This window comes from Psittacula echo (assembly GCF_963264785.1).
Source record: "Psittacula echo genome assembly, chromosome: 16".
Lineage (NCBI taxonomy): Eukaryota > Metazoa > Chordata > Aves > Psittaciformes > Psittacidae > Psittacula > Psittacula echo.
Genome location: NC_137752.1, coordinates 9,315,518 through 9,332,789, shown reverse-complemented (window position 1 = coordinate 9,332,789; position 17,272 = coordinate 9,315,518). Strand labels below are relative to the sequence as shown.

At 49.3% G+C, this 17,272-nt stretch overlaps 1 protein-coding gene across 1 annotated transcript in view; it reads left to right on the top strand.

The window, feature by feature from the left end:
* Nucleotides 1–17,272, top strand: part of LOC308227664 (uncharacterized protein) — a gene marked incomplete at both ends in the record, with an annotated part of 53,903 nt that overhangs the window by 714 nt on the left and 35,917 nt on the right. The window contains 6 exon segments of the mRNA XM_080630416.1: nt 355–502; nt 1,243–1,401; nt 1,951–2,146; nt 2,824–2,967; nt 4,733–4,774; nt 16,994–17,255. Of these exon segments, the coding sequence (XP_080486542.1) occupies nt 355–502; nt 1,243–1,401; nt 1,951–2,146; nt 2,824–2,967; nt 4,733–4,774; nt 16,994–17,255 (951 nt within the window).

Here is a 17,272-nt window from a genome sequence, read left to right as displayed (position 1 = left end):
ATCCAGGACTTGTGTTTTAGGACATTTGTGTCCCACGCTCTGCTTTACAGTCCTGAGCATCCCAACTATAAGGGCATAAAGGTATCACTGTTGCTGGGGTAGGAGTGGCCCTTCATGTCTTTGGGACATGAGCCTTGAAACATGTGTTCTGTGTCAGAAATACCATCTGGGTGCTTCTGGGGTTATCTGGATGCTTGTTTTGGTCCAAGTTTACTGAGTTTGTGGATTATTTTAGTTTCTCCAAGTTGCATTCTGTTCTTCCTGGGGGCTTTGTCTGTTGCCTAACAGAGCAGAGCGCTGTAGGGAAGGTATCTCAGCTACTGAGCATCTCTCTTCTTCTCTCCCTCCATGCAGATGAAGTGGACTTGCTGGACAAAATCACTTCCCATGCACAGGACCTCAGCAATGTCTCCTTTGGCCATGATGAAGCCAACTGCAGCATCCTGGAGATTGGGCAGTATGCTACCCTCAACATCCCCACCAGAGAGGCATTTGGGGACAGGTAGGCTGCCTTCAGGGGATGGGGTTGGGTGGTGGTGCTCAGAGTCACCTCATGCATTCACATTGGTTTGAGGGGTTACTTTAAGACCCTATTCCATGACCCAAAGATAATGCATCCACTCTGAGCTCTTATGAGCCCAGTGCTTCTTCCATCTTTCTTGGTTGTGTGCAGGGAAGACATTGGCACACCGCTGACTGACCATTTCCAGGAATATGTTTTCGTGGTGTTCCCATTGGGAAGATTTCTCTGCTCCAGCACATAACTGGAGAGAGCAAGGGAGCACAGCCATCTCCCATCAGCATTGCTTGATACCAAGGCACTGGTCTGTGGAGGCATAGGCAAGGTCAAACCTTTGCTGTTCTTGATGTAGGGCTGTAGCTTGCTTTGGACAAGGACATGGTGAGAGAAGACAACATGGAAGAGCTTCTTGTAACTGGGTCACCATCCAGTCTCAACCATGGGCAAAGCAGGAGTCCCATGGGAAGTCATGCACAGCCACACAGACATGTGCTGAGATTGCACCTGCGAGATGAATAGAGATTGTATGGACAGTGCTGATTTTGGCCTGGCTGCTGCTTTTTGTGTCTCTGACCCTATAACCTGAATGATTGTTTGCTCTCATTTTGCTTTTACCTGCTCTCATTGAGTTCATTTGTGCTGTGACTCGGGGTTTTTGACCTTAGAAGGAAGCTCATGGTGACACAGCAGACACTGCACAATGTGTCGCTTCTTTCTACTAGCTTTGCAGATGAGCTGAGCGTGCTCATGAAGCTCAGGTACTCGCTGAAGGAGGACACCAGCCTTGTGACCATCCTCAGCCATCGAAGCCATGTGCTTTTCCAGATCAGGATCAACCCGTATGCCTTGGTCTTTGTCACCACAAGGAGGAGGCACTATGAGTAAGTTCTAGCTCAGGTGGCTTTTTCTGCCTTTCCATGCTTCCACTACTACTCCCAAGGCCAGAGTTAAGGTTTCCCCCTCTGGGCTCTGGGTGCTGCTCTGACCCCACCTCAGCTGAATCAAGGTCATGTCCCCTCATGAGTGAGAGCCCCCTCTCAGACCTGGTGGTGTGACTGCATAGGTAGTCCCTGCCTAACTGCACTGTCAAAACAATGCAGATCTGGCAAACAAAGCAAAGAACAGAAAGTTTCAAGGGATAAATCAAGTGGGGAGAGACCTAAATAACAGTAATTTCCCAGACACCTCAACTGGTTGTAGATGTGCCCAAATCCATTGGATAGAAACAGCATCCTCATGCTGGAAGAGAAGTGGTGGTGCTTACTTGTCACAATAGGTAGGCTCAATTTCTCTAGTTCTGTCCTTTGCATCTACACTAAGGATGGATAATGAGACCCTGGGAGCTAGTAAGGGTGAAGCCTTGTCCTGCAGAAGCTGTAGGACCCAAGTTTCATGTTATGCCTCTTCCCTTCCCACTCCGGGACATGCAGGTTCCCAGTTTCCTTCCTTGGCGATGGGCACTGGCACCAGGTTGCTCTCAGCATCTCCTTGGAGAGGCTGGAGCTGCATGTGGACTGTCGGCTGGTGGACAGAGTGAGCTGGTCCAACTATTTTGGGATGGGAGTGAACACTGAGGGGCTGATCATCGTTGGAGGCCTGATCGAGTCCTTCGAGATCCCCTTTAAGGTGAGAGCTGGACAGGCTTGGCAGGGCTGTGTTGGAGGACATGGTCTGCTCTAGCTGCATGAAGTGGGGTTGCAACTCCCTCTGAAGGAATCCATTGCTTTGTCGTCCTTAATGCACTGTTTATTTTCATTGGGAAGGATGAGCTTTGCAAATGCTTCAAATTGTGCAAAGTGCTTGATTTTGGGTCAAGGCAGCACAAGTGCAGCAGTCAGGTCAGCAGGAGAGACCTCTAGGTTACAGGCTTACACTCATCCTCCCTTGTTGACCATGACTTGTACCAGGTACAGAAGTCACCTGTGCAGTCAGCATGCAAAGCAGCTGGTGAGGAACTTGTCCCATGCATGTGTTGAAGGTGAAGTCCCTGCTCTGAGGACTTCACAGGCAAAGGGTTCCCAGCAGCTCAAAGTAGATGGCAGTGTTAAAATGCCTGATAAAGGCCAGGTTCCCACTGGTTTTGAATGGCTTTGTGTCGATATCCAAGAGTTGTGGTTGTTCAGCCTGAAGAAGATGCTTTCAGCCTTTGCATCCAGCTTTTGGAGACACGCAGTGAATACTGATTGCCTAAACTATCCTTTAAAGAAGTCCCTGGTCATGAGAGGCTGAAGACAGCCCCCCAGGCCATCCTGCTCTGGAGACAACAGGGGTAAACTATGGTTTCTATTTGTCTTCCTCCCCAGGGTGCTCTACAGCAACTGACCTTTGTGATGGGAGACCCAGCAGCCGCTGCCGAGCACTGCCGCAGCTACAGCCCAACGTGCACATCCTCCTTCGACCTCAACCGCTTCGGTTCCTCATGGGAGCTTCCAACAGCCTGGCCAGAGGTAGGGCTGGGGGCAGCTGCTCCTCTTTGGTGTAGCACAATTCAAATGAATATTTGAATTAAAAAATAATATAAACAAATGAAAATTAACAATATATAAACAAAAATATATAAATAAATAAAAATAATAAAATAATATATAATAATATAATATATAATATATATAATAATATAATAATATAATGAAATAATAAAAATATATAAATAAATTAATATTAACACCAGGGTGTTAATACAGCCTGAAGGCGCTTGCATCTCCAGTTTGAGTTGAGATGCAAGGAGGTGATGGTGTCCAGCACATAGGGTGTTTCTTCATTCACCACCCAAACCCTCCCTTCAAGTCATACATAGATGGGCTTGGTGCAAAGGGAGGATGAGTTAAAGGAAGAGTTTCTGAGCCAAAGAAAGCTTGGGTGTGTGTATGACTGTATGTGCTCATGCGTTTAACACAGGGAAGCTGTGAGTAGCTGTTGAGTAATGCTGCAGCTGGAGCTTTGCTTTAGGGAGGGGGTGAAGGCTTTACTAGGGAGTTGCACATGGTTTTGAAGTTCTTGCTCTATCCCAGCGGGATTGAACCCTTTGGTGTTGTCCCATCAAAGGCTGTCTCCTGTTTGCCAGCGATGCTGGAAAATGGAGGTTTTGTGGATTTTGCTCCTATTTTGGTGTTCAGCAATTATTCCAGAGGTATCTGTGTGCCCAAGAGCCCAGATCACACAGTGAAACCCCAGAGACATGGAGCACCTCAGGAGCTGGAGTTGGCTCAGGGAGACACCTCATCTCTCTAGGCAGTGTATCCTGAAGGGCTTGTAGCTGCCTAGAAAGGCTTGCTAAAGAGGGACGTGCCTAATGTCAGTGTTTGGCGTGAACCTCCTGTGTGTAATACACTTTTCTGGTGGTCTAATGAGAAACTGGGTTGCTGATGGGAAAGGGCAGTGTCAGGGGAGGGGACTGGGTGTGGGATGGGGCATCTGCTCTGTCTGGGTCCTACCCAGTGTTTCCTTCCTCTGGGATCCTATTGCTAGCACAGCTAGATGGCAAAGCTTCCTGATGTAAGGAAGATCAGTGTGTCAGAATGCCTAGTAAGTGTATCCCATGGGCATTCCCAAAATGATCCCTAGCTTTTCTCATGCTGTCAGCCCTTATGTGCTAGCTGTAGCGCCAAGATAAGTTGGATTCACTCCCTAGAGCTATAAATCTACTATCCTATGGTTTAAAAGCTAAGAGATGTGTCCTCTAAGCCTGCAAGGTGATGGATTCCTCTTAACCTGCTTTTAACATCTATATTATGTTAATGTATAACATATATACTCTACATGTTATATACATTAACATTAATAACATTAATATATGCATACATTACAATATAATGTATATAATACATTATTATGCCCTGTAGGCCTGGAGCACTCACCTGAATGTCTCCAGGGGCTTATCCAGCAGGGAGAAAGCCTTGGGGTTTGAAGCATCATTGAATTGACTGCAAGTGGGAATCCACAGGATGGTTCCCATTCCTTGGTCCTCCTCAGGACTGATGGGCTTTAAAACCAAAAGAAACTGCAAAAACCACCCAGAGTCTTGAGAGCTTTAATGGAAAGTTATTCCCCCACGTTGTTATGAATGCCTGGTTCCCGGTGTGCGTTCCCTGGATGTTTCCCGTGCCACTGGAAGCAGTGAGCGTTTCAGTTCTGGAGCCAACAAGAAGCACTGCTGAAATCAGAGCAGGTCCTCGGGCAGTGACGCTTCTCTTTCTCTCTCCAACTGTCCAGGTGCCAAAAGAAACCAATGAAATCCAGGACTCATCTGCTCAGGTATGACTCTTCTGCATTGCTGCAGGGGGTATGTGTAGAGAACACCCCTCCCCATGTCCCCCTGCATCTCACCACCATAATTTCTCCTGGAAAAATGAGTTGCTCCAGCAACCAATTGGGTAAAAAGCCCAAAAAACCCTATCTTACTTATGGGCACCTACTTATTTTTCTTGCCATGTCTCTCATTAATGGTTTGAGTGTAACTTGACATGTCTTGGAGCTGGAGGTCGAGGGAAGTGTTTAGGTGACCTTCCTGAGCAGTTACACTGAGCCCAAGAGTTGTGGCTTGAGGAAGGCGGCGATGAGATGGATGAAGCCACTGCGTGCACAGGATCTGCCTGTGAGCCTGGCTGGAATTGCTTGGAGGGAAGGAAGCAGTGAGGCTGGCAGGTCTCTGCATGGTACAGGAGAAAGCAGGAGGCTGATAACTGCAGCTTCTGCCCATGTGTGGGGTATGATGCATGGGGGGGACTTGCTGCTGCTGCTTGCTGTGGTTGAGGTGGGAAAGGCTCAAGCTCTGCAGCGGGAGAAGGCGGTTGTGATTCTGGGGGTTAAAGCATCACAATTCCTTGGCACAGCTCCATGTCTGGTGGTGGGAGAGGGGCAGCTGCTCCCTACTTCATGGGACTGGAGGCTGCTGCTTCCCCATCAGAGCTGCTCTCGATGGGAGCTCGGAGCATGTCTCCAGCTCCTCTGCATGCACTGGGGGGCTGAACGCTGCACATCCTTTATGTTTCTGCTGTAGCTGGGATCTGTGGCCAAGGTTCGTTGTTCAAGTCCTTGCAAAAAGACACCCTGAGGGGGAAAGCTGCCAGCAAATGTAAAATGAGATCTGTGTGTGTGTGAGCAGAACAGTCCTGTCTGCTCCCCTCACCCTCCCAGGCATGGCTGTTAACTGTTTGGGGATAGTCTCTGCTCTCACTCCTGGCTTAAACTGTCCGGCTACATCTTACTACTCCTTTGTGCAGCTTGTGCCTCACTTCTGGCCAAGTGGCCTCGTGCAGCAGGGTTCACACCGTGCTCCGGGGCTGGGTGACACAAGGGTTGCAGCAGTACAGAGGAACGTGCTGCTGGTGTGCTGCTGAGGCTGCTTGTGGGTTGGATTTGTGGTGGTGATAATGAACTGAGATGGCAAAATCACTCCCCTGAGCATGTCTGGATGGCGGTCTCTGCAATTAGTCCTCAGATCCTGTTGGATCCTGTTTAGGATGTGCTCCCCCATCCAATGCTCTTCTCCTGGCGACTGGTGTGAATTGGTGAGATGCTGCCCTAACAAGAAAAGTGGTGAAATTCGTAGGCCCACAGGGGAAGAATAAGGATATTCTGGATTTGGGACAAGTTTGGTTTTCAAGCACTTAATCAGCACCAGAGAGGCCTCAGGGTCTTTGGCGTGTGAATCTATTAAGAGAAAGAAATGCGCTGCTAAGGCGTTGCAGTGTGACAGTAATGAAGAGCAGATCAGCTCTGCTGCAGGGGCACCTCGAAGCTATGCTTTGGAGTTACACTTCCCATGCCTTTGTTCCTAAAGCGGTGTATCAGGGAATTCCTTCTTTACTCATTAGAGCTAAATCATTACGGAAGGCTAGGATGGTGGTGGGGAAGATAGAAGTGGATGGAGGCACTAGATTAGCTGGCTGTTACTGGCAGCCTGAATTATGCCTGAATTGCAGTCTATTCCTTTTGTGGGTTTGTTATTTTGAGGGGAAGATTGTAATTAATGAGTAATGCTTGAGATAGGGATGGTATTGAACCCCTTCTCCTGCCTTTTGTCTTCTCTTTGTCTGCCTGTACTATACGTGAGCAGAAGGGCTGAGCTGATTACTTCACTGAATGGCTTTTTCCAAAGCAATTTAAGTTGGGATCCTAAAACCAAAAGTGAAATAAAGCTGAAATCCCACTGAGTGCCAACGAGACAAAAATTCACAGCTTTAATTCTTTGGGCAGTTCGAACTGCTGCTGAGATTCAGCCTTCCAATACCTAAAGGGGCTACAGGAAACCTGGAGAGGGGCTTTGAACAAGGCCAAATGAACCAGAAGCGTGCTGGGAACGTGCTTGTCTCTGCTCCTGCACTTGCATGTGCTTAACAGGAGAATCCTGTGTGGCACAATGCGGGCAGTGCTTGGTGCCAGCAGAGAACATGGAGCAAAACAAGCTTGGGCATCACTGACCTGGATGGCAAAACAGAATATTTCTAATGAGGTTTTGTTGTCATCAAGTCTGAGTTTCAACTAAAACCTCTTTTCTTGTTGAGGTTTGAATATATCAAACGTACAAAGTAAAAGATCTTACTTGACAGGACTTTGCTAGCTTTTGATCACACCGAGAAACATTGCAATTGAATAAAGCAAATCACAATGTGGTGCTTTTGATGATTAAGAGAATTCATATGCAAAGAAGAGAGGAAAAAAGCTTGGGATTTTTTATGGCAAAAGAAATCTTGGCTCTACTTCGGCTTTAGGAGGAAGGTCCATCTTACAGATAGTTTTTGAGAGCAGTAAATGGAGTTTTCTGCTAAGTTCGTGTTAGCACCTTTGATTGCTTAATGTTGAAGTACCGGAGCATCCTTCCTTTAAATCAGAGCAGTTCGAAACCTGTGTCTGTGTATCTCAGCCACCTGAAGACTTCTGAAGCCCGTTTCTTAGGTAGGATAAGGTGTCTGCGGATAATTTCTTTCACCTCAAATCCACTGTGTGATAAATGTGATGGAGTGTGCTGGTTTGAACCGCAGTGTTTAACCACCACCCCGGGTCAAAGCCATAAAGTACTATTCCATCTAACCGAGTCCTGAGCATCCTGTAGTGAGAGTTACTGCTGCTCTGCAGCCCTTTTTGATCTGACCACCTGCCCGGGCTCAGGTTTTGTGTCCTTGCTGACTTATGGCTTGCCTTATGGCAGGGGTATTGCAGCAAGGGCTTGATCCGCAGCTTCATGGGGCATTGCGCTTCCCACCGGTGTTTCATCTCCTTCTGCGGGCTCATGGCTGTGCGCGTGGGGCAGCCACATCGGGGTGCAATGCAGCAGCGCTGCTCTCTGCCTCAAGGCCACCTAGAAATGGCTCCGGTGCTGTTTGAGAGTGCGGCAGGGAGCAGGGGGAGTCCTTCAGAGTCTTTCCAGTCTGATTGTGGCCCCTGGGTGTGCAGCTTGCAGGGATCTTCAGGCTTCTGGGTTGCTTCACTTTGATTGCCTGGGTGCGATACCAGGGAGCCCTAAAACCCCCCTGTGAAAACAGGGCACTGCTAAGGCGTCTTCTCCAACAGCAAATCATTTCTCTGGTTTATTATTATTTGCTTATTTGCTTACAGCAAATTCACTTCCCAAATCCAGCACCTGCCTGTCATACACCATAGAATCCCAGCCTGGTTTGGGTTGGAGAGACCTTAAAGCCCATCCAGCTCCAACCCCTGCCATGGGCAGGGACCCCTTCCACTGGAGCAGCTTGCTCCAAGCCCCTGTGTCCAACCTGAAACTCATGAGCAAGATTTCCTCCCCTCGCTCCCACGGAGCAGTGATTTGGGGCTCACTGTGCTGAGCTACTCCAGTTCTGATGGAGCAGATGTTCCCGGCACACAAGAGCCTGCACATGTGGCCCAAAGCAAATAGAGGAGGACAGTGATGCCTCAGCTGAGGGCTGCAGCTCTGTGCAACTCTCTGAGGAAGCAGGGACTGCTTCAGAGCAACGAGGAAGCACCAGAAGAGGCTTCTCTTCCCTAGACTCCTGCTGTGGATGCTGCAGATCCAAAGGTATGATAATGACCTGATCTACTGCTGAACACAGCCCATAGGATTTCCTGGTGATTATTCCTCTAAATCAGTGCAGCTTGCTTAGCAAGGAGCCCAGCCTTGATTTGCAGCTTCCTCATGACCATCTTCCAGGGGCCTGATGCTAAAACATGCTGGAAAAAGCAGTTTAAATTGTCTTTCTCTGGTCTTAGGTTTACAAATCACATTTCACCTTTGTCTGTTGAATAAAAGAGACTTCTATTAACAAAAATGTGTTTCCTGAGAGAAGACCTAAGCTTTGAAATCACACGTTCCCTCGCCTAACCTAGCTGGAAACTAGGGCAGTGTGTAATGCTGGTTGTCTGAGCTCCTGTAGACACGTATGCTCCAAGATGGGTTTTAACCTGTTCACCATTTAGGACATCAGCGGAGGTTTTGGATCATGATATCAACCTCTACTACCAGAAAAACCCTACGGAAGTCCAGGATCATTACATCAACACTGCTATCTTTCTCAGCAAAACACTCATAATCTCCTCGGGCAAGATACCAAGTTAGTTACACAGCAGCTCTTTGCAAAGCCATGGCCCTAATTACGTTATCAGTGGTTTCTCTATTAATGAGCCCCGAATCAGTTGTTCTGTTATTAACTTGGGCTCTCCGTGAGGGAAGAGGTCTGTAATTACTCGAGGCCTCCTGTTTGCCTTCATTTCTTCCTCGTATTGGCACAACATAAAGCCTTTTCCCAGTCCCCTGGAGCTCCCCCAGCTTTCTGAGCCAAACTGGAAAACATCAGTGCTCGTCTTTGGGAGAGCCTGTTATTTTAATGCTGCTTTGCTTGAATTATCAGGAAGGGATCGAGAAACCCCTCCTCCTTGGCACTGCTGGAATGGGAAGCATTTTATTGTCATCTGCATTGTCTGAAACATGGGCAGAGATTTGGCTTCCCACACTGCTGATGGTGGTTTGGACACTTCCACGTGGCAGGGGACCACAATGAGGATGCTGCAACACGAGATGTGTGGATCAGACACTTCTGTATTTTCCTTGTCCAAGTTGATTTTCTGCAGATCATAGACTCTGCATTGCTTTTAGCACATGCTAATTCCTTTTTCCTTCTGTTTCATCATTCTTAATGGCTGCTTTCAATTTATGCTCATTCCCATAAATGATTTCAGGGGGTTTCCAACCCGCATCCTTCTGCCTCCGCTCTCATGCCTTTGGACAACTCCTGAGCTGTTGAAAGCAGTTCCCAGTTTGTCTTTCTCAGCTGGTTCTTCTCTAAATTTGGCTTACTTAAAGGAGCAAGCATCTATGCTATTGATCTTGGCTTTTTGTTCTGTTTACACAGAACCAGAGTAATTCAGTCATGACTCCTTGTGCCTGAGAGACCGCTTTAGCTTAGAGACCCATTTCCCTGAGCTCACCAGATGAGAGTTTCCAGTCCAGACCTTTCCCATGCCAGAGGGTGAAGTTGAATTAGAAACTGCTTGTCTGCAATGTGTAGGAATTCAATTCCATGTCAGTGCAGGCTGCCAGGGCTGGACCCAGCATTCCCTGGCTGCTGTGTGGCCTATGGACTTGTTCTGTGCTAGCTTTACCTGTTAAATACCTGAATGCTTCAGCTTTTGCCCATGCAGTGCTTCACAGGTTGTGGTTCATAAGATCCGGGCGCCTGGTGACCATACCATTTGTACTTGGTCTTATGGGGAAGTAGGGTTCAGGCTTCCCATCGTGCTCTTCCTCACCTGGTGCCATCTGTGCTTGGATGCCTTTTGCCAGCCTGGTTTGTGTTGGAAGGGACCTTAAAGCTCCTCCAGCTCCAACCCCTGCCACGGGCAGGGACCCCTTCCACTGGAGCAGCTTGCTCCAAGCCCCTGTGTCCAACCTGGCCTTGAGCACTGCCAGGGATGGGGCAGCCACAGCTTCTCTGGGCACCCTGGGCCAGCGCCTCAGCACCCTCACAGGGAAGAGCTTCTGCCTAAGAGCTCATCTCAGTCTCCCCTCGGGCAGGTTAAAGCCATTCCCCTTGGCCTGTCCCTACAGGCCCTTGTCCCAAGCCCCTCTCCAGGTTTCCTGCAGCCCCTTTAGGCACTGGAGCTGCTCTCAGGTCTCCCCTTCAGGAGCCTTCTCTTCTCCAGGCTGCCCCAGCCCAGCTCTCTCAGCCTGGCTCCAGAGCAGAGCTGCTCCAGCCCTCGCAGCATCTCCATGGCCTCCTCTGGACTCCAGGTCCTTCTTTTGTGTCACCTTGTCTACAAGTGACTTCCCTTTAAGAACTGGCTGGTTTAGCTTTGCAGAGCTGTTCCACGAGACAGGATCTCCAGAATCTTTTTAATCCAGGCCTCCCTCTCTCCTCTGCCTGTCAAATTATTTGGGCTTCGTGGGCTTAATCCTGCAGCCCCTGCAATGCCCCGTGGAGCAGAGTGGTGCTGATACCATCAGTGTTTCTCTTCAGGATATACAGAATGAGGCACCAAGTTCTCTTCCAAGTGGCCATAGCTGAGACTTCTCAATATTGTGGTTGCAAAACGTGTTTTAAAGGAATCACCACTTTGGATCAAAACTGGTTGGAGGGAGAAATACAGCTTGGGTTGGAAAGCTGAAGGGCTTTGATTTGAGCTTCTTTCCCCACCATTAAAGGTGTATTTCAAACCTCTCTTTAATAAAAACAAAACCCCAAAGCAACAAGATTGTAACGTCAAAACCACATGAACTGACTATATAGTTTTTGGAAGAAAAAACCTTATATTCTTTATTTCACCTCATAAACCACTGCCATGTCTTTATATCCTCTCCAGGGACTGCTGTGCTGAGAGCAAATATTCCCCTTGTTCCCTTTGAGGCAGCTGCTGTCCTGTGTGACACTTACGCTGTCAAACCATTTCTGACTACTGATGCTCATGGGCTTCATCCTGCAGCCCCTGCAATACCCCATAGAGCAGAGTGGTGCTGATATCTTGTTTATAGGTGGTTCCCTACCTGCTAACATTTGTCCCCTTCTTGGGAGCTTGTCTGGGGTGTATAAATGAGGAGCAGAGCTGATGAGGTTCTCCCCACAGGGGCTCCTCAGGCCTGTAGGAGCCCTTGGCAGCAGAGCTCACTCTGTGGGGCTGAGCCCTGGTCCATCACGGCTCAACCATGGTGATGCTCATGAGCACCTGCATGGATGCGGGCTCCAAACCTGGCGCAAAACCTCCTTCCAGCTGCACGGGGCTGGGCTGGAGGCCTGGCTTGCAGGATGAATGGTGATGTCAGGGCAGGCTGGGTTTGCATTAGGGACCCCATTTGATTGTGCCTTGTCAGAGGGGAACAGTGATGAGGATATCTACTGCTGGTTGTGGGGTGAAGGGGTGGTGTTTAGAAACCTTCCCTCTGGTTTCCTTAGAGATGCCTTTGCTGATTCATCTTACTGGAGTTGATGGCACCCTTTTATAGCATCTTTGCCTGGGACTTTCAAGGTGTCTTTAGGCATCAGGTGGGTTTTATTATCAGCAAAAATTAATACTTAAAGAAACAATTCCGTGCATCAGCCCATTGATTTTAAGAGCTTTCTTGCTACAGGCATTCACATGGCAGCCCTGGAACCCTGCGCCCAGTCTCCATGGCAGCAGCCAGTGCTGCAGATGGAAAGTCAACCAGCACCTCCTGGCTGGGAGCCCTGGGGATCAGCCCCTGGGATGCTCCTGGAGCAGTAACCGCCTGGATACTGCGCTTTGGTGCTCCTTCTAGGAACGGATGCATGCGGCTGGCTCTGTTCGACCTGTTCTGTCTGTGAGCAGGGAATGTGAGAACACCCAGCAAGGCTTTTCCCCTTGCTGTAGCAGCTCGTGCCTTGAGCTTGTCCATCCTTTCCTTTGTGAAACTGGTGAATCCCTGCAGTGGGAAAACCTGGAGCTGCTCCTGTCCCTCTGCTCCTTCCCCCAGCTCCCTGCTTTGATTCAGTGCCCAAATCCTGCCTTTTCTGCCTCTGTTGGGTGCTTTTATTTCCTTGACTTGTGTTAATTATTAGCAAAGGCCTTGGCTAGAAGGAAGTTCCAGGTTAGAGAGGGGCTGACGTGAAGCCAGTGAATGGGTCTCCTGCAACCACAGGTCCCGGGGGCACGCACTTGGGGGTTTAGGTTGGGAGACGGTGTTGATGTTCATGGTCTCAAGATGGAGCTTGGAAAGGAAAGGTCCCTATTTCCCCCAAAAGACATTAGTACCTAACCAAACGAAAGGAGAAAACGTCTCTTGTGGTGTTTCTGCATCCTCGCGTGGCTCAGGGTGGGAGCCTGCAGCAGATCCTGGTACCCAGGTCACAGCAGACTGGTTTTTGTTCCACCTCAAAGGAAACATTTTCACTTCCACATTGAAAAGCCCTTTTGTAAAGCCCTGCATTGCTGTGGGTCAGGTCGTGAATGAAAAGGTTGGTTCCAAAGTAAAAAGACAAGAAATTTCCTTTGGCTGAAGAGGTCATCCAACAAAATGGGCTGGAAACAGTAAAATCCAAAGCTAAGGAGACAATTTTTAATACTATTTTAATGGAAGCTGACAAATAGGCCGAGTCCCTGCCCCAGCAGCTCTCATTCCCATTGGTTTTCTTATGTACCAAACCCCAAATTGAAGCATGCAGCTGGGATTGCAGAGGGCTTAACTTCTGTGTGTAGTGCAGGAGGAGCATCTGTTGCCTGGTCCTCACCGCCAAGCATCCTTTGTGCCAGGAGGAGGATGGGGGGTTATAAATTACCTCTCTCTGCCTCCCCTCCAAGGTGAGTTTTCAGCCCCTTTCACACTTCAGATGCTCCTCTCGAGGCTCCCAGCTGCTGGAGCCTTACACTAAGTGTATTTGGTGGGCAGATGCTGGAGTGAGTGGTTATGGAGCTGCCCCGGTTTTGCTGTGATTTGCTAACAAATGATGCAAGCTCTGGACTGTTGTTCAGGGAGGAAATTACAGCATGTTAATAGGAGCACTAAGCTCCTTGGGCTACCCAGAAACTCCTCCTGGACAAACCCCAGGGAAGGTGAAATGCAGTGGAACTATGGCCAAGCATCAGCTTTGCGTGTGTGTTGAGGCGTTATAGTAGAGCCAAGGGCACCTCAACCGCTGGCGTGCAGAGTCTCCAGGTCTGCCCCATGCTCTGCAGCTCACTCCAGAGGTGGATGTGGGTCTCCTTGCTGGGGGTGACCCAGCTGCCTGCAGGTACCTTTGGGTCCCCTTTGGCTCCTCTCATGCTCTGTGGGAAGATGACCTTGCAGGGAATGTGGTTGCTCTGATTTTAAGACATACAAATGGTGGAGTCAAGTTTGGGTCAGGATGGTTTTGCTGCTGCTCTGTGATTTCTTGCCCAAAAGGACTTTGTAAAGTAAGTTAGGGGTTATTAGTTTAGTGGGTGAAAAGGAAGGCTGGTTTGGAGTTTGTGTTACAGCTCTTTACTGACCACCACCAGCTCGCAGCTTAAATAGGAACAGGACCACAAATCACATTAGCTGAAGCTAATGACAGGGGGCTCTTAACTGGATTTGAAATCTGGCTTGTATGTTACATGGAAGGAGGTTTTACCCTCAGGGTTTGGATACTATGTCCAAGAGAAAGGCTGTAGGATTAGAGGAGAAGATGGCTCCAGGGCTAGGCTAGCTTGCTCCCAGGGATGTGTGGATGCTATCACAGGGGATGCTCATTTCTTGGTTGTTTTCTAACATTTGTGAACGGCTGAAACTAAACCACAGGGTGTTCTGCTGAGATGTGGTGTTCCACATGGAGCTGATGATTATCATAGGATCCCAGACTGGTTTGGGTTGGAAGGGAACTTAAATCTCATCCAGCTCCAACCCCTGCCACGGGCAGGGACACCTTCCACTGGAGCAGCTTGCTCCAAGCCCCTGTGTCCAACCTGGCCTTGAACACTGCCAGGGATGGGGCAGCCACAGCTTCTCTGGGCACCCTGTGCCAGGTCAGGATGAGACAGAAAAGACAAAAAGCAAAGGAAACACAGATGGGAAGTGGGAAAGCAAAGACCAGAGGTGACCAAACTGCCCCTCTTTCCCCAAAGACTTCCAGGGAGGACCCACACTGCTGAGTGGGACAAACACTGGATTTAACTAACGGGTGCGATAGCATCCACAAAGCCCAAACCCAGGATTCTCAAACCCCCCTCCTTGGTGCTAGGCTGCTTGTTGCCTACTTAACAACTGCTGCAATCACTGTTCTTTGAAGACATGGCTGTTAATGCCATTTGGGGTATCAGCGAAAATCCTGGTGCTAGAGGAATGCTGCTCCTTTGGCTTGGGACATAACACTGGCCAGAGGAGCAGAGTAACCCCAACACATCACCATTGCCTCTCCCTTTGTGCGGAGGGCAGGTCTCTTTCTGCAAGTGCGGTGAAAAATTGTTGTTAAGAGCTGAGGAAATGGGAAAATTCCTGTTTCCTCCCATTCCATTTCTTTATTTCTTTTCCAATTTAATTTTTATTCTGATTTTATATTATCTACTAATATTCCTTCAAGTTGCAGCTGCAGGGATTGAACAGGGGTCAGGTAACGCTGAGACTTGGGTATGACACAGGGTGGGTTCCTCTGGTACCTACACACAGTCCTAGATGCATCCCCCACGTATTTACCTACCACAGCATCAGAGGGACCAACAGAAATGGGTGCACTGTGGGCCTGGCCATCCTCTGCTATGGGAGTGAGGACAGAGATGCTCTCTGGAGGTGTCCGGGTTGTGTCCGTGGCTGGTATCAGCAGCAGCTGTTGGCACCGGTGATTTTTCAGGAGGGTGCTTATTTACCCTTATTAGGACTTTAAGTGATGTGTTTGGGGTAGATTTGGGAGGGAAAAAAGGCCAAAATACTTCATTTTGATACTAAAGGAAAGAAAACAACCCTTTTTTTCTGATTTGAGGCGGATTTTAGCTTACGAAATCGATTGTGCAGGAAGGCTTGAAATCAAAGTCAATTATGACAAATTAGATAGAACAAAGATATTCCCACCACCCACCCCCCCAAATATTTACAACTGAGCAAGGAATTTCAGCTGGTTTTAAAAGAAATTCCTCAAACTTGACATTTGAAAGTTGAAAAAATAAGAATTTTCACTTTTGCTCCCCCTTTGGGATGGGAAGAGGTTGGCAATCTCCAGTCTGATGGCACCCAGCAGCAGAGCAAAGGCTTCAGCAGCTCCTGTTGTCTTTGAATCTCCTCAGCCTCTCATGGCCCTCCAGAAGCGGGGCTTGTTTGAAGCCATCTCCCCTGTTCCACCAATACCATTGGGTTCTTACCTACAGAATCACCACTTCTGGCAGTGAAATTGTTGGGTTTTTCCACTTCCTATCGATCCAAATGCACCTCGGTGCTCCCAGGCAAACGTGTGTCTTGGGTCCATGGTGCTGAGCAGAACCAGAGCAATGGGTTCAATCAACACAAGCTGGGATGGGAAGGATGCTTCGGATCTCCTTGTACCTTCCTGCTCCTTCTGCAGCCCTGCAAGGCAACCACGGGCCTGCATCTCCCTCTAGTGACTTCTCACAGACTATCTCCTCACGAGCTGCATGGCATCAGTCCCAAGGAGCCCCCAGCCAGGGCTCGGGTCCCACCCGGCTCTTCTCGGTGCCATGGGTCCATGGTACCAGGTTGTCCATGTCCCATGGAGCTCAGTGGGAGCCCGGAGCAAGCTCTGAGGGAGCTGGTGGGATGTGGGGCTGATGGGGATGCTGCCAATTGTTCCAGGGGGGGTGAAGGTCCCTCACACCCCGCAACCAATCAACCCAATGCTGGACCTGTGTGCATGTGGTTCCATGTGCAAGCCCAGCCTGAGGCACTTGCACTGGTGCTGGGTGCATGATGTGCCTTTTAAGTACAGGTGTCTCTCTACTGGTTAACTCCTTTTTCACTCCTTTGCCTTGAGCATAGGCACTTCTAGCAACATTGCAGTGTTCCTCCATCCCTGGGTGCTATCTGCGCTCCACAGGTGGTTGTAGGGCTGAAGGATCCCTTGGGACCTGCATTGTCCTGCAGGGACCATTGGAAGTGGCACCTAGAGACAGAGGTGGGAGCTCCCCTCCAACCTGCCTGTACTATTCCCCCTTGGAAGAGGCACAGGCAGCAAAATCAAAGGCTGAAGGGGCCTGATCCCTGGTATAACTCTATAGGTTTGCTTTAGTGATTGCTCTCAAGGTTGGGTTTCTCTCATGGTTTTCTCTATGGGCTTTTCTTGTGATGCCCTTCGAGCAGAGAAAACCTGGGGGGTCATTGCGATGGCACTGTGAGGAGGAGGTTCATGGTTTATGTGGGCATGGCCCACACTGACAAGAGGCTCATTTCCATTGTGGAGGATGAGTTTTGTGTCGGTGGCTGAACTGGGGTGGAGGAGCTGCCCTGGAGCTCACAAGCCATGGGCCACCTCATTCGCCACAGCAGCATTCCTGCACATGGGAAGTTAAGAAGCACAAGTGTGCTGAATGAGGGAGAGGAAAAATCCAGGTGAAAATGTCAGATTTCACGTTTTCCTTCTTCCTTGTCAGGACTCCAGACTCACCCATTCAGATTTGACCCTGGGGCTCCCTTGGATGCAGGAGGATGCCCAGGAGAGCCTCAACATCCCCGCTGATGGGAGCGCCCTGACTTCACCCCCTGCCACCGAGATGCCATCGGCTGAGGAGGAGGAGAGCAGTGTTTCTATTGAGGAGGAAGGCTTTGAGCTGTTGAACTCCACCTATAATAAAATCACCGGCCCTGGCAGGCCCGGGCTCAGCAGGGCCAACCCATGGGTTCCTGGCAGCTCCGGTGAGTCCAGAGTCATG